This window comes from Anas platyrhynchos, chromosome 7 (genome assembly GCF_047663525.1).
Source record: "Anas platyrhynchos isolate ZD024472 breed Pekin duck chromosome 7, IASCAAS_PekinDuck_T2T, whole genome shotgun sequence".
In the NCBI taxonomy this organism is placed as follows: Eukaryota; Metazoa; Chordata; class Aves; order Anseriformes; family Anatidae; genus Anas; species Anas platyrhynchos.
The window spans coordinates 31,123,018-31,148,716 of NC_092593.1; the positions used below are offsets into that span (position 1 = coordinate 31,123,018).

A 25,699-nucleotide genomic window follows, 5' to 3' on the forward strand; every position below is an offset into this window, starting at 1 on the left:
GCGGCGGGCGCGGGCGGGGTGGGCGGGCTTTGGCGGCCGTTGGCGGCCGTTGGGCGCGTGCTGAGGCGGCTGAGGCGGCTGAGGCGGCTGAGGCGGAGGGGGCTCCCTGAGGCGGGAGAAGCGCTGTGGTTTGGGGGTTTTGTCACGTAATTTTGAGGGAAAAGTTGGGATTTGCCGTTGCTCGGCGGTAGTATTTGGTAATTTGTGCGTGGGTGTGTGCTGGTGGTGTTACGACGAGACCAGATCTCACGCCTGTGGTTGCTCTGAGCGAAGGTTCTCTGTGAAGAGAAAGGTAATGGTGTAGAGACAAAGCTGCCTGCACCTGTGGGTAACGAGGGCGTGGTAGGGTTTATGTTGGTATCTGCCAATCACTCATTAAACCCCTCGGTAGATTTTTAGTATTCAGAATAACACAGTGTTAATGGTGATCCTCAGTGCTGTAGATATGAGACCCGAGCTCGTTTTGGTGTGGGGAAGCCCTCCGGTTTTCTTCCAGCCTCCTCCCTGGATGCCTTCTGGGCCGCATAGGTACCTGTGGGAGATGAGCTGCTGCCACGTACCACAGGAGGTGTTTTTTGAAAGCAGATGAAGCTCAGGTTGTGGGGCCATGGGCTGCTCTGCCTGCCTGGGGAGAGGGGAGCATTGCAGGCAAGGCTACATTTTGCTGCCTGTTACAAACCAGCCATGTTTTCTTTAAATAGTTCCAAAAGCGTACCTGGGAAATGGCTGTCACCTCTACATGTCCCTGTCTTCGTTAAAATCATTTTTTTGTGAAGGCAGAGACAACTATTCGTGAGAAACAAACTTAATGAGGAGTGACTCCATCCCCCAGTGCTTTTTCTCTGCTTTTTCTACATGTTTGCTGTAAAACTAGTTGTGTTACAAGTGCAACACGGGGAAAAAACTTCGGTGAATTGTCTGGCTTTCTTCTGTCATTGAAAGAAACATTCTGATCCAAAAAAATACCTGCTTTCCGTTATGTCTTACACTTCCTGGATCTAAAGATTGTTAATTATTTTTTTTTTTTTTTACGGTTCCATGCTAGGCAAACATTTCTTCTTGATTCCTCAGGATTAAAAGGAATATGCTTCCATTTCCCACTTACCAATGTCTACTGGGTTTGTAGTTCTCAGGGGGTACAGAGCTCTTGAGTTCACCTTCTTGCTCACTTCAGTGGTTTTTAAAATGTATATAGAAATATATACAAAATACGAAATGTATATCGAAACAAGTCGTGTGCTGTGACAAAGTTAGCGTGTGACACACAGAGCTCGCTGGGTAACTGCGGGGATTCGGGTGATTCAGCCAAGGCATGCTTTGGTGGTATGGGGAAATAAACTTTCCTAGCAGTGTAAGAAAATAGGTTTGGTCTGTCAGGATGCTTTTACTCAGTTGAAATCGCAGAAGGAAGGACAGCAAATTCTTCTATGAGCCTTAATTGAGCTCTGGATGTCCTTGAGAACATGTAATTCCTTGATTCTGCACAAGAATAGGGAATAATAAGAGGGATAGTTTAACATCTTTGTTTAAACAGCATTGTCTTCTTATACACCATGGAGTATCTTGAACTTCTCTTATTTTTGTTAAGGTGAGAAACCGGTAGGAAGAGACGAGCTGATGACTTTGGATAGCTTGCAGTGAAGCGAGCCGTGTGGATTACTTCTGAGGAGGGAGGGCTTCGGTATCCATACCATGGAATTACAAAAGAGCAGCGACGTTAAAGGCAAAACGCAGGGCTTTGTTCAGACCTCTCACCTCTATCCTTACTCTGAGAAAGCTCAGCAAACTCTGATCAGAGACCTTGCAGTGGGAGCTAACCTCTCTGGTTTTGGCCAGGCACACTGTGCCAGTGTTTCAGACTTAGAGTTGCAAGAGGAAAGCTTACCTTACTTAAGTTCATCTTTGGATGCGGATATTGAAATGTACAATGAGAAGAGGATGCGAGTTTGCTGTGCGCAGGTAGAGGAAAGCAAGAAGGAAGCTGGTACGTTGGGAAGGGCATGCAGTGATACTTATTGCAGTTGCGGCGTGTGTGACTGTGGACAGATCCATGAAGGTGAAGAAGATTCACAGCTGGAGTATGTCAGTGCTAACGAGTCCCAACCAGATTTTAGGGACAACTCAGGTGAGCTTTCTGAGCAGTGGGAGATCAAAACCCTAAAGGCAATGGATCCAGCTCATCAGGTTCCAGGTGGTGGAGCCGCAAAGGAGCAAAGTCTTGGCGTGGTAGAAGATTGTTCTGCCCCTGAGTACTGTGTAGGGGACCAGGGCCACACAGAAGAAGCTGTGCCAGAGCTTCCCCAGCTGCTTCAGGGCTCTCTGCCGGTTTGCAGCAGCACGTCTTGTGATCATAAGGAAGAGCATGCAGCATGTAACAGTGTTCTGTATGGAAATATACTTGAAAGTCATGCTTGTGGGGGTAAGGAGAGGGTTTGTCCAAATCTGCTCATATGTGATGGTCTAGAGAACAGAGAGGAGGAAGGTGCTCCCCTGGTTGATGGTGCACAGTCACCGCAGGTAGTCCCAAACGAAGAGGTGTCTGAGCAGAATGACCGGCACGCTCACAGCATGGCAGTGAAGCAAGAAAATCCCTTGCTGCCACCAGGAAAGGCCCCTGCAAGAGCCACACAACTGTACAAAAGCACAGGGGACTGCGATTTTTACTCTTGCGAGGAACCTCTTGCGTGTGCGATTGTCAGCAGCGAGAGTCGCTTCTTTGGGCTAGATGATGCAGGTCAGTCTGGCAGAAAGGCCAGCTCACTCAGCCTGGAACCGGAGTGCTGTGAAAACCTGATAAACCGCAGCAGCGACTCCAAAGTTAACCAGGCTGTCGATGTGAGCTCTGATTTCAGAGCTTGCTTTACAACCAGCAGGAGTACCAGCGCCTGGGTCCATCTCGTGTCCAGGGCTGTCAATACAGAGATAACGATGATGAACAAATCCCGGCCTGTGGGGTGGCGCCATGAAACCTGCGCAGACGCTGCGTGCAACACGGACGAGCCCTGTGGAGCTGGTAGTGGGGAAGATGTTGGGTCACAGCTTACTGACACGCAGGAAAAGCACCTGGATGGCAATACTGCAGTGGCTGAGAGAAGTTCACAAATGAAGGTAGTTTTTTTTGACCTAAAGTCACTCAGGACTTGTTTATCCAAACATTAACCTGTGACTTCTTTTCAATGATTTTTATTTAGGAGCAGTGGGAATCCAAAGCTGAGTTGCAGAGCGGGGATCTAAAGCTAAGTACTGACAGGTGGGTAGTGAACTGCTCGTGGTTTAGCGTTCTAGGTGCTGAGTAAGACTTGGATTTTTTGAGATGGAAAGGCTGTCTGTGACAAAAATGACCACAAAAGATTGCTGGGCTGCCTTCTGGAGTGACCTGGCCAGCCAAGAAGGAACTGGTGAGACCTGAAGCTGAACGAAGGCGAATGCAGCTGTGCAGTAGGAGCAGAACAGCTCTGCACCAAACAGTATGGGCTGGGTTGCAGGCTGGCCAAGGGGGTGGCCTGGCAGAAGAGAAGCTGGGGGTCTCTGAAAGGTCAGGTATCAGTCAGCAGTGCTCCTGTGTGATAAAGAAGACCAAGCACATTCTGGGGTAACAACTGATAAGGAAGCGTTTATCCTGAATTTGTGTAGGGAAAGGTTCCTCCAGCTGTGGGGTGTGTAATACAAGCCGCAGACCTTCAAAGGTACTTCACATCCTAAAGTACCCTGTGAAGCTAAAAACAAAATTATACAATAAAATACTCTGTGGCTCTAAAACCAGTAGATAGATGAATATAGTGTGACTCTGAAAACAAAATCAGTACAATCTGTAGATGAGCAGAGTTGCTAAGTTTCTCTTCATTCTTGTGACCATACATGTTGTACAAAAATGATGAAGGTACTAGTGCAGTTTCTGGCTCTCAGTGAAGGCCAGATACTGTGTGAAAGCTGTGCCACTAGCTGCTGTAGAACATCGTTTTTTTTCTGGGGAGTGAATAGGAGGAACCAATTTCATTTTTCTTTTTTTTTTTTCCCCCTTAAATTGTATCAGAAATAGCTTCTGGAAAGCTACTTGTCCCAAAATAAGACATGACAAACCTATAATTGACTCAAACGCTTCAAGGTTTTATTTATTGTTATTTTAAAGGCCAGGACACCTCGACAAACAAACTGTGAAGAACTCTGTGTCAAGCTACTGTCAAAATCTACTGCAGAGAGCTGTTGAAGCAGAATTGCAGATTCTAACCACTCATTATCAGATGTGCTATCAGCACTGCTTGAAGGTTTACAAGCTGGCTTTGGAGGAAAATGCATGTTTTAGCAGGCATGTACCTTAATGTATTTCATTCAAAAGGACACAATTTGGTTAAAAGGCATTAATTGCTAAGTATTATGGATGTATTTTATTCATACTTTTTGGTAGTGTTTAATAGCTATCATTTTTATCTGAAGGGGTTTATGTTCTCAGAACTGTCAAGGCTCGTTTTCAGCCTAAAATTTAATCTGTCCTGTACTGTCTTTGAGAAGGGCATTCACAGACGCAGCAGAAAGTTTGTTTCCAGGAATGTCTTTCCAAACAGGAGGAAAGATACAGGAGGAACAATCTGGAGTGGACTGGATGCACAGAGGGGAAACTGGGGGCAAGGTAGTAAATGAGGAAGAGAAGGGCTGCAGAACTGAGAGTTGATGCAAGAAGGGAATGGTGTTTGAAAGGTCTCTAGCTGGTGAAGTGCATGTCCTGCAATAAACCTGGGATTCCACCAAGAAGTCTTGCCTTAGATATTGTAGTGCTTTGTCTGCTCCACGGAAAATAGTTGAAGCATCTTCTAGATCCTGAAAACGTCAGGCTCTTGCACAGAAGTATAAATTCATTAATTTTTAATGGCAGAGTACAAAGAAAGACATTAGAAATGTAGATTAAAAAAAGCAGGAAATAAGAAGTTAATGTTTATCAATACGAACAGGGTTATTGATACCAGCTTAAAAAAAAAGTAGAATTTTAAATGTGGTGAAATGTTTAAGCAATTTTAGAAGTAGTAAATAAAATGCTTGTCTGATCTTTTTTTTTTTCTTTCTTATACATATTTTAGCAGATACCATGGAAATGGTTATGCCAAGACTGAATTAGGTGCATCTCTCGTGTTGGTTTTGGAAGAGCTAAAAAAGAATTACAACAGCATGAGAGTGAAAATAAAAATGGGCGTACCTTTAAATGCACTTCCACCACTGTCAGTTGAGATAAACTTGTTCCCAATCTCTTCTTCTTACACCCCGTGCAAGGTAATGTTTTACTGCTTTTTGATTGTGATATTTTTTTTTCCAGAAAATTAAGACAAGTCTTTTTTCTTTTGGCAGCTGTTCAGAGAGGATCTCTGCTGTGAGTAAGTAGTCTTTGTTCATGGTACTAACCTTCAAAGTAAATGGGAGCAGACCTTAAAGAGATGTTGAACTTAGGATTTCTTATTTCAGGATGCATCTTTTAGCTCTAAACAGTTTAGCTGGAAGATTACCTTAACACTTTGGGCACAGTGATTTTATTTTAAGAAAAGTTCTACTCTGTACTGTTCTCATATGCAGACTGTGGAGTGGTACTTGTGCTGTCTTTATAGAAAAAGTTTTCAATGTACAGGTCATGTTCTCAGTTCAGCACTTTCCGATTACTAAAATTCTAGGTATAAACTGAAAACTTGATTACTAAGACTTCTGGGTATAAAGGAAAAACAATCTAAACCCTACATCTAGAATACAGCTTCATGTTTCAGATTGCAATTGATGCTTTCATAAAACACAGGTATTAAAAACTTTGGTTCTCTAATTACACCAAGATTTATAAAGTACATCTTATTTTACTGCAAACTTTTCCCATTCTATGCCTGGAAATACTTAAATCAGTATTTCAGAGCACTCAGTATCATTGCAGAATTAAAAATTGTTGTGCCGTATTTTGTATTACATTCTTGGTTCTGTTACAGTTCTGTTTCAGGCATGAGGAAAGCAGACTTAGAAGCTCTAAGACTGCAAGAAACCAAAACTTCTGTCAATGTGGTAGGGATTTTGTCTTTACTGAATTTCATTGGCATTTACGTTGCTGAGCCTAGGCTCCTTTAATTGCAAATGCAATTAAAGTCTTTAAGACTCAAGTTGGGATTCCCTGCCAGTAATAACAAATGCAGTTCATGTGATCGTCTTCCCAAAATAAGGTAACTTTGGGATTCTTGGAAGATAATCAGTAGGTTCACTTTTTTACACTTACCTGTTTAATTAATATTCTGAATGTCCAAAAAACATCAAGTGCAAGTTCTGTGCTATAACTGAACCATACTTGTAGGACAATCCACAGACCGTGTGTTTAACTGGTGGCGGTCAGCCTAGTGGCTCTTCTTCCTCCAAGGCATTGCAAGGACAGCATAAAGATCAAGATGTGCAACGTGGTGAGTTCGCTGCTTCTAGTAAAGATCCTGCATGACTTGCTAGCTAAGTTGTGTGGGGGATGTGGTGGGGAGAACCATGTAAAACATCTAATGTTAAGCTTTCCATCACAGAAGGGACAGTTCAATGTCTGTGTGTATCAGCCATATATCATACCTTATGTGGTGAGAAAAAACCTGGTGTGAAAGTAAGTGAAACCTCTTCCAGTTGTAGTGGCAAATAACATAGGTAGTTGGAAGCCTCTTAAGTACATAGAAATGTAATATTCTTAGGAAATACTGTGCTCTGAATTGTAACGCACTGAAATTTATTTGAACTGTTAAGGCTATGTAAAAACCGAAGACAGGAATGAATATTGGTTTGATGCTAAAGAGGAATTGACAGTAGCAGAATTTTCATTAATATCTGAAGAAATGGAAAAGCAACAAGAAAAACAAGACACAGTTGATTTAAGAGGTGAGGTCATGTGCTTTAAGCTGCTGTACCTAATAATGGTGTTGATATTTTATATTTGAATACTCTGTGTGCTTTCTAAAAGTGTGAGGAACTTGGAGAAAATGCCAGCTGGATTTTCATGCTTTTTTGCCCTGACTTGCAGTGAATCTTGTATAGTTACACAGCTCTTCTCATCCACGTTTTTCCTTAAAAACTTTACTTGCTGTGGTTACATCCAAATCAGTAAATGCTTAGCCAGCCATGGAGCTTGGGATATTTTTCTGCATCCTTCTACACAGTGACTTCTCGAGAGTTATCTTGTGTTAGGAAGCCAAGGGTCCTGGTGAGGGGCATGGTTACAAAGCCCAGAACGGTAAAAGCAGAGAGCTCGTGTGCCCCGTGGCAGGGACTTACAGTGTGCTCCCAATGCTTAGGCATTGGGATCCGCTAGTTCAAACCAGTGTTCTCTCTGACTGTAGCTAGAAACCTTACCTTGTCCACCTCTTCATACCGCAGGGAATGAGCTTTTTAGAAACTGAGCTCTTCAGTTTTCCATGGCAATATTTCATTTTCCATTAGAAGACACTTATCATTCACTGACTCTTTTTTTAAAAAGGTTTTCTATTTAAGTTTTCTGAAACTTACAGAGAAGACGTTAGCTTAAACGCTAATAATGTAATAATAGTATATAATAACAGAAATAATAGGAAAAATAGTAACAATTTGCTTTCTCCTGTTTATTACCAGAAGCAAAGATAATGGAAAGTGCAGACGAGTGCTCCTTTGTTTGTGTTGGTGGCCTAAGTTCTTCAGTGTCAGAGGTACACCCATTTTTGTTACATTGCAGCGGTGTCTTACCTCTCTTCATTGCATTTTGATTTGTAATCAAAATGTGCTTGTATTTTCGTAGGATGACTTAAGATCACATTTCCGGGAATACCAGATCATTGACATTCTTATCTGTGTGGATTCTGGTAACCACAGGTACAGTAATAAAAGTTTTACTAGTTTCAGAATTTTTGCTGTTGAAGTAAATGAATCATGGGAGAGAAGAGGGAGTTGTTCAATAGTTTATTTTTATTCTGATTCAGTAAGTAATGTAGATACAGATAAGATGACAAAAACCTGTAATTCCAGACAGCTTCTCATCTTAAGAGAAGCTAAGTAGTCTGAAATTTTCTGTTGAGATACAGTTAATGTTTCAAAAGATCAGAACCATCCTGGTGTGTTCTTACTGACAGAGTGGTTAAGGTTGGAAAGGATCTCTACAGGTCACTTAAGTCACGGGGTCCAACCACGCTGCTACAGTTCCCAGTACTAATAACATTCTTATCAACATTGCATTGGAACTTAAGATATGCTTTACCTTGTTTCCTATTTGTATTTTGCGTCTAGATGTGCATTTCTTGGCTTTAAAGATGCTAATGAAGCAAAGTTAGCAGTAGAGGAAATGAGCAAGAAACAAATAAAAGGAAAAACAATAAGTGTTGAGCTTGTAAATGATTCATCAGAGAACAAATGTTCTGTTTCCCAAATACTTAAAAAGAAGCTGTGGCATGAAATCCACTCTGTCAACAACAGTCAGAGAAATGATGAAGATAAAACACTCATTTCAGCCTCCAATTCAGTGGAAGCTCCTGGTACCACCTCTGCTTCTGAGAAGGCACCCCTCATTCCCACTGCTGCTTTAAAAATTCCTTGCTCTACCCAAGTACCTTCGGAAACAAAGTGTCCTGGTCCAAAATCTTCCGTTGAAGAGTTGGTACGTTTTCTGTTTGCAGTTAATCGAAAGCTCAGTAATGATTACTGGGCTCCTTTATGTGGCAGACTAGAGCCTTAACACTTACAGCTCTGTAACGTGTTACCTTAGTCTATATTGAGTGACATTAGGATATGAAAGCACGTTACGTCTCCGTAACAAATTTCTGTCATGCTGGAGAAAAGTGAGAGCACCGTTCACTTGATCCTGCATCAAGTTGTGATGGTCCCTTTTTTCCTTAATCCTAAACCAGGAACCTAGGACGGGATTTGCACAGGATTTTTTATCTTGCTTTTCTCCTCTTTGAGTTCTCACTTGAAATGCTTTCTGTTTGAATGCCTTCAGATTTTATACAGAAAAGGTTTTCAGACAGTGGAAGAGAAGCTGTTGGATTTTTAAATGTGAATCTAAAGAAATGTCATGTGTAAATTTTCTTCTAATTCATTCAGGTTGGTCGGTCCTTGGAGGATGAGGCAAAATTAGTAATTGGTGTTGCTCTGACAAACTGTGTAGATAGGCTGTGTTTGGGGATTGAACTTCAGAAGTTGTAGTCTTCTGGGAAATAAAAGCTGGACCTAACGTAATGCAGCAGGAATGCCAGTTACCATAAATACGTGGTGCAGTTTTATTTCTAAGCTACAGGTCTGATAACGTGACTGCTCATGTTAAAACACTTACTGATCTGAGTCTGTATTTCTTCATTTTTTCTTTTTCCATAACAGAAATAGTTCTTAGTAGTAAGGATCTGCCATAAAATTTGTACAATACATAACCTGCTCATTTTTTGCTGATTTTGATGCAATTCTAGGACACTGGAGACAATTCCCTGCAAAAAGCATCTGCTCCTTTCTCCACTAATTCATTTGGTGCCTTCGTTTCTCCTAATACCTTGAATTTGAGCAGCTTTACCAAATTAATGATGAAACTTCAAGAAATCCATCCAGAGGCTAGTAGGTGAGAGTATTTGTATTTCAGTTCTACCCTGGTTTGTAATGAATCCAACATCTGCAATAACTAATTAGAGTGCTAAGTGGATTGCACAAAATGGGACGTAATCAGTCATTTCTGTTATTCCTACAGAGACAAAATTGTGGATGCTCTGTTGGAGGTGAGGAAGAACAATAAAGGTATCCTAAGTGGCTTGTCCATCAGTTCTATTATGGAAAGGACCTCTGTAATCCTAAAGAAGTCAGCGCCCAGCTGTAGCGGGAGAGAAAGCAACGTAAATAAGTGAGTATTCCAGCCTGCAGAAATGCAAACACAGGATGTTGTGTAGCTGTACAGCCTGACTAGATTAGGAAGGAGTTTATTGTAAACCTCTGCCTGCATTTAAAAACACACACACACACTAAATGGATCAGTGAAACAACAGTTTCTGAGTAACTGTTTTGCAGAACATCTGTAAATAGGTGAGCTTGCTAGCTCTGTGCACTTCATAAAACTTGGTATGTTGGGTTTTTATTATGCAAACTTTTAGTGGGGAACATCATAAATATTCTGGGCAAAGGTGACATCTAACGGCCAGTTTGTGTGTAGCATTTCTTAAAGAAAGCCCAATTAGGTTCAATTTTGGATTAAAATTGATGATCTTTGTCTGATGTTTGAGATTTAGGTCTTGTCTAGATACAGAACAGAGTACGTTTGCATGTCTTGTAGTTTTTGCATGTTAAAGGGATTTGTAGGTGATTCCTTTCCTTCTGCTGGGTTGCCTGGAAATCTTGCATGTTGGGGCTGCTGCAGCACATACAGCTTGCTAGGAGAAGCAGAGGAAAGGGCCTTCCCACCTCTCACTGCCAGGACTCCTAAAACACAGCAGGTTACAGCTCCAGCTGTGGCTACGTGAGGTTGGCTGGCTTGGTGCCCCGTGTGCCTTCCCTGGAAGCACTGATCCTGCTTCCCACAGTAGGAAGGTGCTCCAGCCACCCCATGAACACCCCGTGCCTAATCACCCAGCCCAGGCTTTCTGGTGGGTTGGGTGGTCACTAGAGCTTAAAGTCTCTTTGGGGTGGACCATTTGTACTGCGTCTCTTTTAGGCTTTCATTTTAATCTTTCCGTCAGAGCAGGGGGATGGGAGGGGGTGCTGTGTGACTGGCTGCAGGAGCCTCAGCTTACTAGGCCAGTGGGGGTGAGGTAGCGGGGCAGGAATAAATAGGAAGCAGCTGTTGGATCTGTCATCTCATTGAAAACCATCCTTATGGGGGGAGAAAAACAAAACCCAGAAGTAGGAGTTTGGGAAGAAATGAAGGGGGAACCTCTCCCTCGGGACAAATTGTACAGTTGTGCAGATAGTGGGTAAGACAAGTCCCTCCAAAAAAACCCAAACCCGAAACACAACCCAGAACTGCATGGGTGTATATATACCTAGTGTCCTCTAGGGGACATCCTTGAGTTGATGCTCGTTTCAGTCTCTCACAAAAGCTTCATATTCTGCTTGTCTTAAGGCAGCAGCAGTGCAGGTTTCCTCTGCTGCTTCATACATTGTTAGAAACGCTGTGGCATCACCTGTGTCCCCAAACATGCTCTGTCCAGCTGCACGATACTTAGTTTTCTGCAGTGCTTTCTTCCCAAAACAGCAGCAAATTTTGAAAGCTCTGATTTTGGTCTCAAAGCTCCCATTTCAAGGATATGAAAGAATCAGTTTATTTTTAACTGATACGGTGCCTTCTGAGCTAGAAGTATTTAGGCTGATAGTTTTACGTATCCAGGGGTCGTTCCCACGTATACTTATACATCATTCCCAAGTATACTCTAGGCTTGCTAGTCTGACGTTTGACTGCCCTGTAAGCTTTTGCAGATGCCGCTGTGAATCAAAGTTATTAGTTACAGCTCTACTGACTGACTTCCTCGGGGTTAGATACAGACGTAGGGTCATCCCCAAAATATGTTACATTTGAAAGGTTGTTTAATTAGTAAGGTTTTTTACAGCCTGAAATGTATTGTGCTTTCCTTGTCAAGTCATTTTTAAAATGGTGTGTGGGCTTGACAGTCATAACAGGAAAAAAATACTATCGTAGGAACAATTGCTTTGTGAAAGAGATGATCTGTAACAATTTTTACGTTCATAATGAGGGTGCTGTGAAATAGCCAAGTCAGTAGTGAGTAATGGGGGGAGAAAACTTCATCTTCCCTTAGTAAGAATCAAGTACCTACTAAGTTTAAGAAATGATGATTTATTATAAAGCTCATTTACGGTATTCTCCTGTGTGTATGGCTTCGGGCTTTCCTGAAGGGTAGGTGTCTGCTGAGAAATACCTCTCAGAGCCTTATGTTCCTGCAGAATGACAAAGCATCCAGAGTTGTACAGATCCTGCTTCTTTGTCAGGCTGTATTATAGGCTGTTTTATGTAGTAACTTAAATCCAGACCTAAGGTAAAGCATGATACAAGCTTCTTTAGTGTTTCTTTGGCGGAGTTAGCTCAGAGTTGGACATTTAAATGACTCTAAATCTTTTATATGTGTTAACTTTGGAGGAGTAACTTCATTAGAAAAGGGTGAGAGAAGTTAGGTTTATGCTCAAAGCAAAACTAAGCAGTGCTTTGAGCACCATGAAGAAGTGCATGGAGCCTCTTCACTCCTAAACGATGACTTGACATCTTCATTTTGAACTCACTCAGTTAACTAAAGAAAAAAACACCACTGGATGCGATTTGTTACACAAAGACCTTTATTTTATTGTAATAAATTCTTCTGGGTGGTTCTTAAAGCTAGGAAACCTCACTTTTCTGCATACAAAGTTCTGAACTGCATGGCAAAAGCAGTATAGCTTCTAGTGATTTTCTGGGGTACTAAAATTGCTGATGCTCAATATACTTCAGCTCGGGCATACACATGCACGACTTACCTGCTTTTTTCTTTCTTTCTTTCTTTCTATCTAGATGATTTTCTGATTGTGAAGAACTCAACGCTTCACTTGGAAGATTTTTGCAGTCTAGCTTGTTCTGGGATCATTCTGTATTTCTCGTTTGCTTTATTTCAGTAGATCTTAATGAAAACTTGTGTAGCATCACTGCATGATTTGCGGTCTTGGTTGAGGGAACGTAGCCTGGAGGTCAGTTGGTTGTTTTTCTGTATCGGCAGAAATTAAATGATTCTTCCCAGTTCTGTTGTTCTCCGCAGTTGGTTCAAGTGCTCAGCACGTTTCTTGAAGGCTGAAGAAATCACATTTCAGTGCGGCGAGACTTCTCTAATAACAGCAGGACTTTGCTGTGCTGAAGTACACAACCCTTGCACACCACTTCATTTTAGGCATGGCAGTAGCTGCTACGATGTTAATAAATAGCCAGCACACTTAAGTTCTTTCCTGATAGTATTCTAAATGGGCTGCAGAAGTGTCACGTATCCTTCTAATACCCGCAGGAGAGGGAGGCAGCGAGGACGTGGAGCAAAGCAGGCTTTGGAGCTTGCGGTGCTGAGGGCCGTGGTTATGCAAGCCCTGTGCTGCAGCGGCGACTTGCGAGCAGGCATCCCCTGCCTGCCCTCACTGCAGCACCATTCCGCGTCCTGGCACGGCACGTCTCTCCTTCAGCATCATATTGTAGCCTAGATTCTCTTCTTCCAGAATACGGCTGCCTTTTTTTTTTTTTCTTTTTGTCTCCTATTCCACTTCTGTTGCTGTAAGCAGAGCTGGGCCTCTGCCTCCTCCTCTTGTGCCCCATAGCGCAGGACAGGGGTGCGCTCGTCACCCCACTGCTGCCCCTGAGCCTTTGGGTCGGGGTTGGTGCAGGGGGAGCAGGAAAGCTGAGGGAATCCATCTGTTGGTTTGGGAGGAGATGAGGAGAGGTCTGCACTTTAAATCCTGGCGGAGCAGGGAGAGGCAGCTTAGGTGTGTGTGGGGTGAGGGGGTGAGGAGAATTATTGTTGGGATCAGGGGCAGGCTCCCCCACCTGCCGTGGTGCTGCGTCCTTGTCCATCTCTGTCCCTCTGCTGTGCTCTGCTCTAAATCCTGCCTGCGTGTGCTGCCGCAGCTCCCCTTACCTGTGAATAAAGGTTAAAATCCCTTCTTCAAAAACTTGTGCTGCCGTTTCCCTTCCTCCAGCCCTCGCCTCTCTCCTCCCTTAGCAGGACTCCTGCCGTTAACGCTTCAAGCCCCAGCCTCCTCCTTCAGCCCCGAGCTGCGGGGCTGGGATGAGCTTTGTCCCCCCCCCTCTCTCTCTCTCTGAAAGCAGCTGGAGGCTTCTCTCCGCCGCGTTATTAATAGCAAACGCCGCCCTTCGCTTCGTCCCGCGCTTCGGCAGCTCTGCCAGCCCCGGCTTCTCCCTCCTGCGGCCCCTCGGCGGGCTCAGCCGCTCTCCAGCGGGGACAGGGCCCGGGCATGGCCCCACTGCCGCGCCGCTTCCTCTGCTTCGTGCTCGGTAGGTGTGCGCCTGGCCCCGGCACCGCGACTTGGAGGCCAAGGGTGAGCCACCGGGGCCATCCTGGCCTTGAGCCCCTCTGAGGCTGGCTGCTGGGGTGGAAATCGGCCTCCGGGGCTCCCGTCCCTCCCTGTGCCCCTTCTGCCTCCTCCTGCGGGGATGCTCCGAAAAACGCTCAGCTGGGACCTGCCGTGCTGCCCGTGCGGGGCTCTCGGGGGGTTGTAGGGCTTCAGGTGCAACAGGCAGCGGGTCAGGCTGCTCACCCCAACACAAACACGCAGCGCAGGGCTTGGGAGGGCCGTGCTTAGCTTACTTTTTCTCAAAAGCGTGCTTATTTAAGGTCGTTTAAAGGGAAACCGGGTGCTGTGCGTGCGCTGCTGCTCCTGCATGAGTTCCTTTTCCCTTCGCTCTCTGAGGGTTTTCTCCTCCAGCCCCGCTGCGAGCTGTGCCATGCAGCAGGCTTCTCCGAGCGCCCTAATTAACTATTTAGTGCTCCCTGGCTGCTGCTGCTCCGCGGGGAACCGGCGAGTAGTTGGGATTTCTCCCTGCCCTGCTTTCCCCTGTCCCTTTCCCCTCTCTCCTCACCAGTCTGCCTCTCGGGCTCAGTGCTGCCGGGGTGTCTCACGCCGCTGATGCTTTCTCCAGCCATGGGTGGGATGCCCTGGCCGTATTTCCATCCTCCTCCTCATCGGTCCCGAGTCCCAAAACCCAGAGCAAAGCCCACCTCTCCCCATCCCCATCACGGCTGGTCCTTGTGCTGCTCCTCCCTCCTCGTGCCTCGGTGCCGCGGCTTTGGGCGCTGAGAGCGGGAGCTGCTGCTTTTTGCCACCTCCCGCAGGAGCACAACATCTGCCTGCGTGCGAGCCACTTAGCCCTGATAGATGGCAGCTAATCCCGCTGCTGAGTGGCAGATGCGCTTGGCTTTCACTGCGTCCTCCTCCTGCATTTATTTTTCCTTTAAGCACGTTAGGGGGAAAAAAAGCCAGTTTGTTCCTTGCAAGGCTGGTTGGCAGCGGGCACCTGCCAAAAAAAAAAACACCTTCAAGGAGAAAAAGTGCAATAAATTGTTCCCTAGCTGCACATGTGGCTCACCAACAGGTTGTGGTCCGGCTTCGCAGCCTGGGTTGAGCAGGCAGCCAGGGCACCGCAGCTCTTTGTGTTGCTTTTCTCCCCGATGAATTTTTATGTTTATTTAGTTTGTTCTGCAGCAGGACGCAACGCACAGCCCATAAAGGGCCCGAAATATCGCCTCGGCGAGCAGATGCTCGGCGCCGATAATTGTCGGAGCCGGCTGGAACCAGGGGCGGGTGATGCCAGCCCCGAATCCCCGGTGCGTGGCTGCAACCTGTGCTTCTCCCCATTAATTCAATCAAGGCGGATTATTTTTAAAACGCCCACGCTATTCATTAAGGATGTAATTATCTTTATAACTAACTGCTCATGCCAGGTTTTGGTCTGTAGGCAGCCAGCAGTCGGTGTTCGGGGTGCCTGGCTTTTGATCCATCCTGGCTTTTTCATTCATCCCTCCTCTTTTCAGAAGGTTTTATTTTATTTACATGCTAAATCATTTTTTTGGGGGAAAGGGAAGTATTTGCCGTTCTGCCCTGCGTGGTGCCAAGGCCAGGGCTGTTCAGGATAAATCCCCTTCCTGGAAAGGTGCTTGGCAGCCGCCAGCACCCAGCGAGGACATCGTGCTTCTGCTGGGCCAGGTGGGAAGCTGAAGCCTGCAGCGATGAGGTGCTTCAGAAGCCTGCTGCCATCCCCAAACATGCCCTTGCTTCTTCTCAAATCCTAGAGTGCTAAATCAGTGTTGAGGCCAGAGACTTCATCCAGCGCCCCCGGATTTGTTACTCCCCTTCACTGTGTGGCAGAAAGGAAAACGAGAGGGTTGCTGTTTTCCAGCCAGTGCCGACAAGAGATGTGGCCTGCAGCTGAGCTGAATAATTGTGAAACCCAGAGGGATGGCTGAGGTTGTTATTCTGGCAGCCCGGCGGGTTCGTGGTGGTGTAACCTCAGCTTCAAAGCCAGGTGCCCCCGCATCCCTGGGATGCGAAGAGAAAAGTTTCCCTCTGTAAATACCAACCACTCGAGCAGCTGGGTACTCCTGTGGCCACTCACGGGTTTAAAAAAAAGCACACAAATGGTGAAGGTTTGTGTGAAGAAGCGTGCAAATAATATGAACGTGGTAGCATTCAATAGCAGAGGCATTCCTGATTTTTGCTATCTCTTCATGGTTTTCCAAACACTGCAAGATGAAATAAAATACGCAGAAATAGCCACCGGTGGCTGCTGGTGCTGGGAGCTCCCGATCTTCCTGTGCTGTTCCCATGCCCGCTCAGCCTTCCCCGATGGTCGGGGATCTGCCTGTTCCTGTCTGACCTTCTCCTGTTACTGCCTGCCCTAAATACGCCTTCCTCCCAGCCCTGCACTCTCCGGGCTCCTCGCCTTCCACCCCAGTGGCTCTGCCGGGATCCCAGGGATGGCTGCGCCATCGCCTTGTGGTGGCAAACACATCCCGTCACGCCTCGGACACCTCCGGGGATGGCACTCCACCACCTCCTGGGCAGCCCCGTCCGTGACAAAAGCCTGCCCGAGGAGAGAAGCTGTGGTTATTTAGAGAAAAACCCTGCAGAAGGACTCCTCAAGGGGTTTCAGGGCCGCCACAAGTTCCTGCCTGGGGAACTTTTTTTTTTTTTCTTGAAATTTTTGAGCCCTTCAGTGCCCGCATGGTTTTTTGGCTAAAAGATACCCAAGCGACTCCTTTGTGCAGCTCTCAGCTGAGCCCTGCTCGGTGTCTGCTGGGACTCCCCAGGACACCAATCCCACGGCAATCAAGAAATGCCCGAAAAATCCTTCCCTCAATCACTTTATGACCGGTGCTCTTGGGATGCTCGCCGTGGGACGACGAAGCCGCGCTCCTTGCGGCGATGCCTCCCACCAGGCAATCAGCCACCCTTCACAGGGAGCGTGTTCATTAACAGCAGCGTGAGTCCTCGTTAGATGAACCCCCCTGGATCTGGTGGAACTTTCTCCTGCAGCCCTGTCTGCCTGAAGTATGAAAGCGAAGAGCCCTTCGCCGTGATAAAAACCAAACGTGCCCGCGAGGGACCCTGCTTTGTGGCAGCAGGGCTCGTTTCAGTGCTGAATACAGGACAGATGCAGCCTGCAGCAGGTGCTGCAGCTGGGGGTCATTGTGTCTCCTCTCCCCACCCAAGGTGGAGCTGCCAATTAGGGTTTTCCTCCAGGAAATGGCCACGGTGCAGGGAGAGATGTCAGGAAGCACTTGGGCTTCCCTAATAATGGTTGTTTTGCTGGTAGGAGCGAGTGACCTGACGCCAGCCTCTGTGCTAATCGGCACGGGCAGCCAACTTCTGCTTCTCTTCCTTCTCGTGCCGTGTTGGCCTTGAATTTCTCCAGGTGGCTTCACCTTCCCTGCTCCCCAGCTCTCCGTTTCGCGTGTCTCACTCGGCTCTGCCGGCCTCCGGTTCCTCCTTAGCTCCTGCTTCCCCTTTGGCCGCCCGCCTGGCTGCATTTTAATCCGCTCTCCCTCTCCCCACCCCACGGTCAGCATCGCTCCTGTGGGGCTCGTCGTAACCCCTCACTCCCGAGCCCCCCATGTACCCCAGCCCCAGCAAGAAGAGAACTTGGAGGCTGCTTCTTATCAGGGCTTTCAGGGGCTGTGGGACTGCGCAGCGAGGATTTGGGGGCTGCAGCAAGACCGTGCACGGAGGGCATTGCCTGGGCGGCAAGGTGTGCTGGCACGATGGCTGCATTCAGGTGCCAAAACGCCCCGGCTTTCCACCACTGCCAACATTTCTGCAGCTAAATGCCGCGCTAATTATTTCTTTTGTTTTAAAAAAAAATAAAATAAAAATAGCGCCCCCTCCCCTCCCCTCCCCTCCCTCTTGTGCGCGGAGCTATTCACACGTGGCAAAAAATAGAGCTGGTATGCGATGCTCGCCTGCAATGTGCTCCAGTAGCTGCAAAGGCACGAGCAGGCTCTTTGGGACCAAGAGCAAGGTGTTATTTATAGCCAGCCTCGGTAAATCATTCCCACTAAGGTTTTTCTTTCAGCCTGATCCCCGTTCCCTGTGTAACATTGCTGTTATTTTTCCTGGCAAAACCGTACACATTTATCCAGCAATGTGATCCAGCTGGGACCCCGAGCAGGCTGCCCGTGGCCGTTCCCTGCTGCCCTTCCTCCACATGCCATCCAGCCTTCTGCCCCCAAAGTCTCTGAGCCCATAAGAAGCATCCTGTTCTCCCCTGATCCCAAACCGCTGCGTGGCAGAGAGCTGCAGCCTGAGGCTGGACCAGAGGAGACGAGAATTTCACTGTGCTCCATGCAGAGATGGGTGTTTGCTTGGCAGCCCAGCACCTTGCAGGGAATGTTTAATGGTTCCCTTGCACAGAAGCCACTGGGACCTGTCTGTGCTGTTGCATTTAACCAAAACAATGTGAGTTTAAACCCAAAAAAAAGGTGCCCAGCAGAGGACAAAGCTGCATCCAATCTTATTTATGGCTTACCTGAGAGGACGCCGTGTTCCTAACCCGGCTCAGGGCCAGCGCCTGACCCGTGCCTGTCTTTCAGCCCACCACTTCATCGCGGCCACGGCGTGCCACGAGGCGGAGTACGGCCGGCAGATCCGCGAGCGCTGCCTCCGGCCCTTCAGGCTGAGCATGGAGGGCATCGGGCAGCGGCTGTGGTGCGACTGGGACGAGACCATGGGGTAAGTGCCCGGGGGGCACCGCGGGTGCTGCCGCGTCGGGGACATCCCGCAGCCCTGGGGAGCTGCAGGAGGCGCCGGGACATGGGGCTGGGCACCCTGCTCGGGGTGGCCCTGCTGGAGCGGGGCTGGGGCAGGTGGGCCCAGGAGATTTGTTTTGCACTCACGTTCTCCACTCAGTCCAAAACACTCTAACACATCTCAAAAAAAAACCCAAGCTCTGCCTCGGCATGGTGAGACACCTTCAGCCCTTGCCTACCTGAAGCTGCTCAAAAATGCTGCTCTCTGCACCTCAGGATTGGGATGTTTTGGTGCTTTGTGCTTGTTTTCTTTGTCGTGCTGTGGCTGTTCCCAGCCCAGTGCACAAAAACCAGCCCTTGAGATGCACCGGGGGGTTGAGGGAAGTTAGGAACTGTGAGCAGGTGTGGCTGCACGCCACGAGTGTTTTGCAGAAAAGTAGAGGGTTTTTGGCTAATTTCCTGCTTGGTCCCCTTCTTCTGTGCCAAATTCAAATCTGTATTTGTGTATATAAACATAAGTATATGCATCTGTTTATGTAGAGAGAGCCTAGGAAAAGCACAGCCTGGGTTTCTTTCCCCTTTGTTGGTGATAAGATGGAGGGGAGGAGTGGGAAGGCAGTGTGGGCGATGCTCCGATCCCAAGAAACCTCAGAAAACGCTCCGCTTCCTCAAAGAGCCTTTGGCTTTGTGGGACCGGCGTTAGCCACGAGCCAGCTTTTCCTATAGGGAAATTATCTGGGGGATTTGGGCGTCCCTCACATTTTCTGTGCAGCCCGGGGCTGCTGCCATTGCCCGGGATGGTGGCTGGGGCCTGCTCGGGAAGCACAGGTGCATTCAGGAGCTTGTTCTTTGCCTCTGACATCCTGTTCTCCTCCTAAATAGCTTCTGCTAAACTTGTTATCCCCAAGGCACTTGGAGGAAATGTTAATAAACTTGCAGCCTTTAATTTGATTGCGTGAGTCCGTGGGAACACAAGCCTGGGGTTGTTTAAGAGCCGACATTCCTCTGATCCTCCTGTGCCCTCAGGACAGCCGGCTAATCAGGTAGAAATAGCTCAGCTGTGGCTGCAGACAACCTGCCCTGCATGGGCAGGGGTTTGGGGTGAGGAAAAGCAGCGTTAGGAGCATGGCCTGGGTAGGGACGGCACCAGCTGGGTGCCTGCTGCAGCAGCAGAGTGAAGGGTTTTGCTTCTGCTGAGCACAAGGTGGAGAAATGGAAATAACCCCCCTGCCTAGAGCCTTGAGTCCTCTCTGTGTCTTCCCCCAAACCCAAGAATTTTGGTGCTTGAACCTGGCTGAGATGGAGAGCCGAAGGAGAAATGTGTGCAGGTGCAAAGCCACCATCACTCCTCCACGTCCTATTGCCACAGCTGTGCCCATCAGTCCTGGCTGGGCACCCGGCTGTCACCCGACCCTGCCCCGCTACGAGCACACCCCCGGGGCTCTGCTCAGCTCCCGGCTCTTCGGGATGCACCTCGCGGTGCCGCACGTCCCTTCCGACAGCGTGAGGGTGGTTACTCGCTCATCCACACTCCTCTACGAGCTACGAGGAGACCTGTTGTCCCTTGGAGAGCCTGTCCATGGCCCGTGATCAGCCCCTGATTAAGGACAGGTGTGGGAAGGCACTAACGAGCACTGCAGGAGGCATTTCGTGTCCCGAGCTGGTAGCTGGTGGGGCACCCCTAGCGAGGAGGTTTCTGCCATGGCCAATGTGGATATGTGGAAGAAATGAAAAAAATATATATATTTTTTTTCTCTGTTGTTCTAGGATTAGGTGTGAGTAGTTAGGATGGGAACAAAATGCCTTTGTACATATTTATATAGCTGTTTTTACACGTACAGACATTTTTTAAGCAGGTGTTTTGTACTTTACTCAAGGTGTCAGAGCGCTAACTGGGTCAGGCCCCCTGTAGTTCCTAACAGCACCAGTACGGGCGTGTTGTTATAGCTAAATAAATATAGCCCAGACAGCACCAACACTTAAAAGCGGGCTCAAAGAGGCAAAACCAGATGGGAATAAAGAAAAAAAAACTTAGATTTTTATGCCTGGCTGCCTGCACGAAGCCCGGTGCCAGCGCGGTGCCCCTGTCTGTGTTGCAGCACCTACGGGGAGCTGACCAACTGCACGGCGGCCGTGGCCGAGAACCTCACCTGCTACTGGCCCAACCAGCTGGTGGACGAGTTCTTCGTGGCCGTGCACAGCCACTACTTCAGGAACTGCTCCCCGTCCGGCCGGGCCCTGCACGATCCCCCCAACGGCGTCCTCTGCCCCTTCATCCTGGTGCCCGTCCTCGTCACCCTGCTGATGACGGCGCTGGTGGTGTGGAGGAGCAAACGCAGTGAGGGCATCGTCTAGGGACAGGTTTCGGGCACGGCGCGGCCGAGGAGCGTCCCAGGGGTGCCGAGGCCCCGCGGCGTCCCTGCCAGCCCCCTCCCCAGGTGGTGGTTCCCAATTAAATCAATCGTTAACGACCCAGTCACCGGACGGCGTGGGATGCTGGTGGCGGTGAGGATGCTGCTCGCCGGGTACCAGGGCAGTGCTGCGGCAACGCTCGGCCTTTCCCTGCTTCCCTCCCAGCACCCCACAGCCCCCACTGGGGGGGAAAAAAAAATAAAAAGGAAAATTTGGGAAAATAAGGAAAAAAAAAAGACAAATGGGGGGATTGGAGTCCTGCCTGAGGTGCTGGCGCAGCACTGGGACGTGCCATGGCCACAAGGATGGCAGGTCAGGGTGCAAGCTGGGTGATGAAACCTTCACTTTTCTTCCTTTTAGCCTTTTTTTCTTTGTTTACCCTTTTTAAGGCCAGGAAGGGCACCTTCTCCCCCCAGCCCACCCATGGACGGTCGCTGCCCTGCTCTGGGAGGTGACGCCGGTGGTGACACTGGTGGCCTTGGCGGTGCCGCAGGGCTGATGAGCAGCGGGAGTTGGATGCTTTTCCTAATAAATAAACACCCACAGAAGTAAAGCAGGTGCCGGCCTTTGGTGTGAAGCCTGAGCGCTCAGCCCCTCCACGAAGCCACGGCTCTACGTGGATCAGGGGCCTCCGGAACCTGCTGCCCGCGGGCTGGGGTTGGGGCGTCCCTGTGGGGTCTCCTTTGGGGTTCCAGGAGCTTCACCCCAAGCTGGGCCCAGGGGAGGGAGGGGTTGGGGCATCAGAGGCTGAGAAGGGGGGATCGCACCCAGCTCCGTGCTGCGGGGAGGCTGCTGGGGAGGGAAACGTGGCAAGGGCAGGGCAAGAGCAGCCCCTGATGCCACCCCAAGGCCCCACTGCTGCCCCCAGGTAGGGGTTTCACCCCTGGCTCTGTGCAGCCCCCTTGCTTCCATTCCGAGGGCCCCAAAGCTGCAGGACGGCTCAGCACCCTGCCTCTATTCACATCCCTGCAGGGACAAAGGTGAGAGCCCCAAAAGTGTGGAGCTTCTCCCCTTGTGCTTCAGGAGGGAAGGTGACAGGTACTGGGGTACAGTGAAGGAGGCTGGTGTTCCCTTCTGCCTCTGTAAGCAAAAATATGATGAGCTTCCCCACATCCATGTGGGGTTAACCCTCAGGCAGTGCCCGGGCGCCACACAACACACGCTTGCTCCGTAGGAAACCACACGAACATTTATTTCTATGGTTCATCTATTTATAAAAGCATTTCGCTCCCCAGCGGGAGCTCGGGGTGCCGCAGCTAGCAGCAGGGGAACGCCAAACGCCCTCGGCCTGGACTCCGAAGCGATTCCTGAGGTTCGTGCTACTCTTCTCGGGAGGAGCTCGGCTTTCGCCTCCTCTGACCGGGTGGGGGACGTGCAGCTACTTACAGACGAGGCAATTACAGCGTGAAATCCTTCCAAATTACCCACAAAAGCCAGGCGCACAGGAGTGTTTGAGAGGGGGTGCAGCGCGGTGTTACTCCAAGGCTGAGGGACACCCCCGGGTGCTCTCCGGATGACGGTGCCTGAATTCACTTGCATTAGATCCAACAGCGCCTGCTGCGCCCTTACCGCATCCAGATCCGAAAGCCAAAGGCAGATTTCTTAAACAAAAAATCTGCCTTTTGTTACATTTTCACAGAAATATATATATAATATATATATAATCTTACTAATACTACACATTTACTTAAGTTACGGATTAGCCTATATTTCTTTTAGCTACTTCACACAATGGATAGAAACAAACAAAAAAAACATACTGTAGCCCAAACAGGAGCTGAAAATAACATAAAAAATCCCAAACTTGTGACAAGATGGACTTACATTAAATATAATCAGAATTTCAATACCAGAGCTAGAGTTTTGTTTTGGGCTTGCGCTCGGGCAAGCTCTCAGCCTGACTTCACTGACTCTTGGAGAAAGCTCCCGTTGTTTTTGCTCATCAAAGGCAACAGGATTGGGATTTGGTTCACAGGAGACCATTTTATTGCCAACTTGAAGTGTTCCAAAACCACACCACCTCCTTTCTTTTTTCTTTTTTTTTTTTTCCCCCAACCTAGGCAAGAGTTAAAAAAAAGTGTGTAATTACAATTTCAATAGTGATTTCTTGCAACTTCTCAAGCGTATCTCATCAACAGGATATACAGTACAGTTCAGAGGAGTAAACATTTTAAAAGTAAGCAAACAACTTTTTTTTTTTTTTCAACCAACATACACAATTTCTCGCTGTATTTATGCTGAACTCTCCTTTTAACATGGACAGGTTATGAAGTTAGTTTTCTTCTTCGGTACAACATGGACACAGGACTAGTACAATCCGGGCTGGTTTTCTGGTTGGTGTTGTTGAAGTTCAGGACAACTCTGCAGCATGGAAAACGTGGTCCTGCCATCCCTCCCCCTTCATCATCTCGCGTAGCGCTTAATGTAATCTTCAACTTTATTTCGGAAGTCCTCCTAGAGGGAAGCAGAGGCAGAATTACCGCGGGGGAGCTGGAGAGGGACTGAACAGGGCTTCAGCTCTGGCGCATAACCGAGCAAGATCGGTCACTGTTTTTTTGTCTGTCACAGCCTAGAGAATTAAAATCTGATAATCCAAGCGCCTCGTTTCCAAAAGCGGTTCAGAGGGGACACAGCGACACGGACAGCCCTCCGCAGAGCACCCACAGGACTGTAACACAGCCTCTGCACCCGTGGAAAAGCACCGGCTTCTGGTGCTTTATCGTTAACATTAAAAAAAAATGAATTAAAATCCAGCAAACAGGAGACAAAGAGGGCCTTGAACACAGTATGGGCCACGGACCACACAAATCCTTCAGGCACCAAGGCAAGATCGGTGTTAGGAGGAACCCAACACCTGCAGCCACAACCCGCAGGGAGGCACAATCCTGCTCTGAGCACCGCAGCGGGTCGGGGAGCACAGCCCCGACTTTAAGGCTGGGTTTTCACTGTTTTGTGAAGAGCAGGAAGAAGGGAGCACCACGAGACGCGCCACAGCTTTGAGTGTCAGTGCCAGGAAGGTCTGAAAAGCAGCAAGCGGTCACCTCTGGGGTGCAGCTCTTACAGGACACCCACAAAACCTGTGAAGTGCTCCAGGTCTTTTCCAGGAAACCACCCTGAGGGCTGCGTGCCGCCAGGGGGGCAATGCCTTCGCCTCACGCATAGCTGCCTCCACGCCTGGACACGGTGAGTGTGCAGAGAAACCAGTGCTGGGGAGCTGCTGCCTCCTCTGCTTTAAATAAGACGTTGTGCATCAGCCAACTTCAATCCTCTGACAACACTCAGAGCGCTGAGTAGCACGCTCAAGTAGCACGCTTGTAAGTAACTACTTACAAGCAGCTCGTCTCGGAGCGGTCCCCGGGTCTCGGGCTGTCTGCAGCACCAGAAATCTGCCGGTGCCTCGCGTCTGCTAAAATATCACGCAGCCAAAAATAAGTGGCACTTTGAACTTGTTTTCAGCTCGGCTAAGTTGTGGACTACCTTGATGCAAACCAGAGCAATTACGCACGATGGCACCGCACGCTGGAAACCTTGGCTGGGCGTGATGGGCATCCTCAGCACTACAGGCTGATCCCTCGCCGCAGCACAAGGCATGAGGCCAGGAAAAACAAGGCCAGGAAATACCACTGGGCACGTACTGGGGCCAGCTGCATCATTCTAACCTGATTTCCTTTTATGATAAGATCACCCGTATGGTGGACCAAGGGAAACCAGCTGATGTGATTTTTTTGGACTTCAGCAAGGCTTTTGACACGGTTTCCCATAGGATCCTACTGGACAAAATGTCCAGCATACAGCTAAATAAAAACATCATACGATGGGTGAGCAATTGGCTAACGGGCAGGGCCCAAAGGGTTATGGTGAATGGGGCTGCGTCAGGCTGGCGGGCGGTCACCAGTGGGGTCCCTCAAGGCTCCATTTTAGGGCCGGTACTTTTCAATATTTTTATAAACGATCTGGATGTAGGAATAGAAGGCATTTTGAGCAAGTTTGCTGATGACACCAAACTTGGAGGAGTTGTGGACTCGAATGAGGGTGGAAAGGCCTTGCAGAGGGATCTGGATAGGTTGGAGAGCTGGGCGATCGCCAACCGCATGAAGTTCAATAAGAGCAAGTGCCGGGTCCTGCACCTGGGACGGGGAAACCCTGGCTGCACGTACAGACTGGGCGATGAGACGCTGGAGAGCAGCCTAGAAGAGAGGGATCTGGGGGTCGTGGTAGACAACAAGTTGAATATGAGCCGGCAGTGTGCCCTGGCAGCCAGGAGGGCCAACCGTGTCCTGGGGTGCATCAAGCACGGCATCGCTAGCAGGTCGAGGGAGGTGATTGTCCCGCTCTACTCTGCGCTGGTGCGGCCTCACCTCGAGTACTGTGTGCAGTTCTGGGCACCACAGTATAAAAAGGACATGAAACTGTTGGAGAGTGTCCAGAGGAGGGCTACGAAGATGGTGAAAGGCCTGGAGGGGAAGACGTACGAGGAACGGCTGAGGGCACTGGGCCTGTTCAGCCTGGAGAAGAGGAGGCTGAGGGGAGACCTCATCGCAGTCTACAACTTCCTCGTAAGGGGGTGTCGAGAGGCAGGAGGC

At 48.6% G+C, this 25,699-nt stretch overlaps 2 protein-coding genes across 2 annotated transcripts in view; one reads left to right on the forward strand and one right to left on the reverse strand.

Moving 5' to 3' along the window:
- The first annotated feature begins 46 nt into the window (after positions 1–46).
- On the forward strand, positions 47–23,322 carry LOC101795799 (uncharacterized). Its single transcript, XM_072040423.1, has 18 exons — positions 47–292; positions 1,589–3,108; positions 3,192–3,250; positions 4,130–4,306; positions 5,076–5,262; positions 5,338–5,363; positions 5,955–6,027; positions 6,311–6,413; positions 6,736–6,867; positions 7,594–7,667; positions 7,757–7,830; positions 8,242–8,608; positions 9,414–9,559; positions 9,686–9,835; positions 11,401–11,455; positions 13,804–13,957; positions 18,549–18,687; positions 20,804–23,322. Exons 2-18 carry the CDS (start codon positions 1,693–1,695, stop codon positions 21,057–21,059), a joined length of 3,588 nt encoding a protein of 1,195 aa, XP_071896524.1. The 5' UTR covers positions 47–292; positions 1,589–1,692; the 3' UTR covers positions 21,060–23,322.
- Positions 22,284–25,699, reverse strand: part of UBE2F (ubiquitin conjugating enzyme E2 F (putative)) — a 62,451-nt gene continuing 59,035 nt past the window's right edge. The window contains exon 10 of the mRNA XM_038182479.2: positions 22,284–23,570. Coding sequence (XP_038038407.1) covers positions 23,520–23,570 — 51 coding nt within the window. The 3' untranslated portion in view covers positions 22,284–23,519. The remainder of the gene's footprint in view (positions 23,571–25,699) is intronic.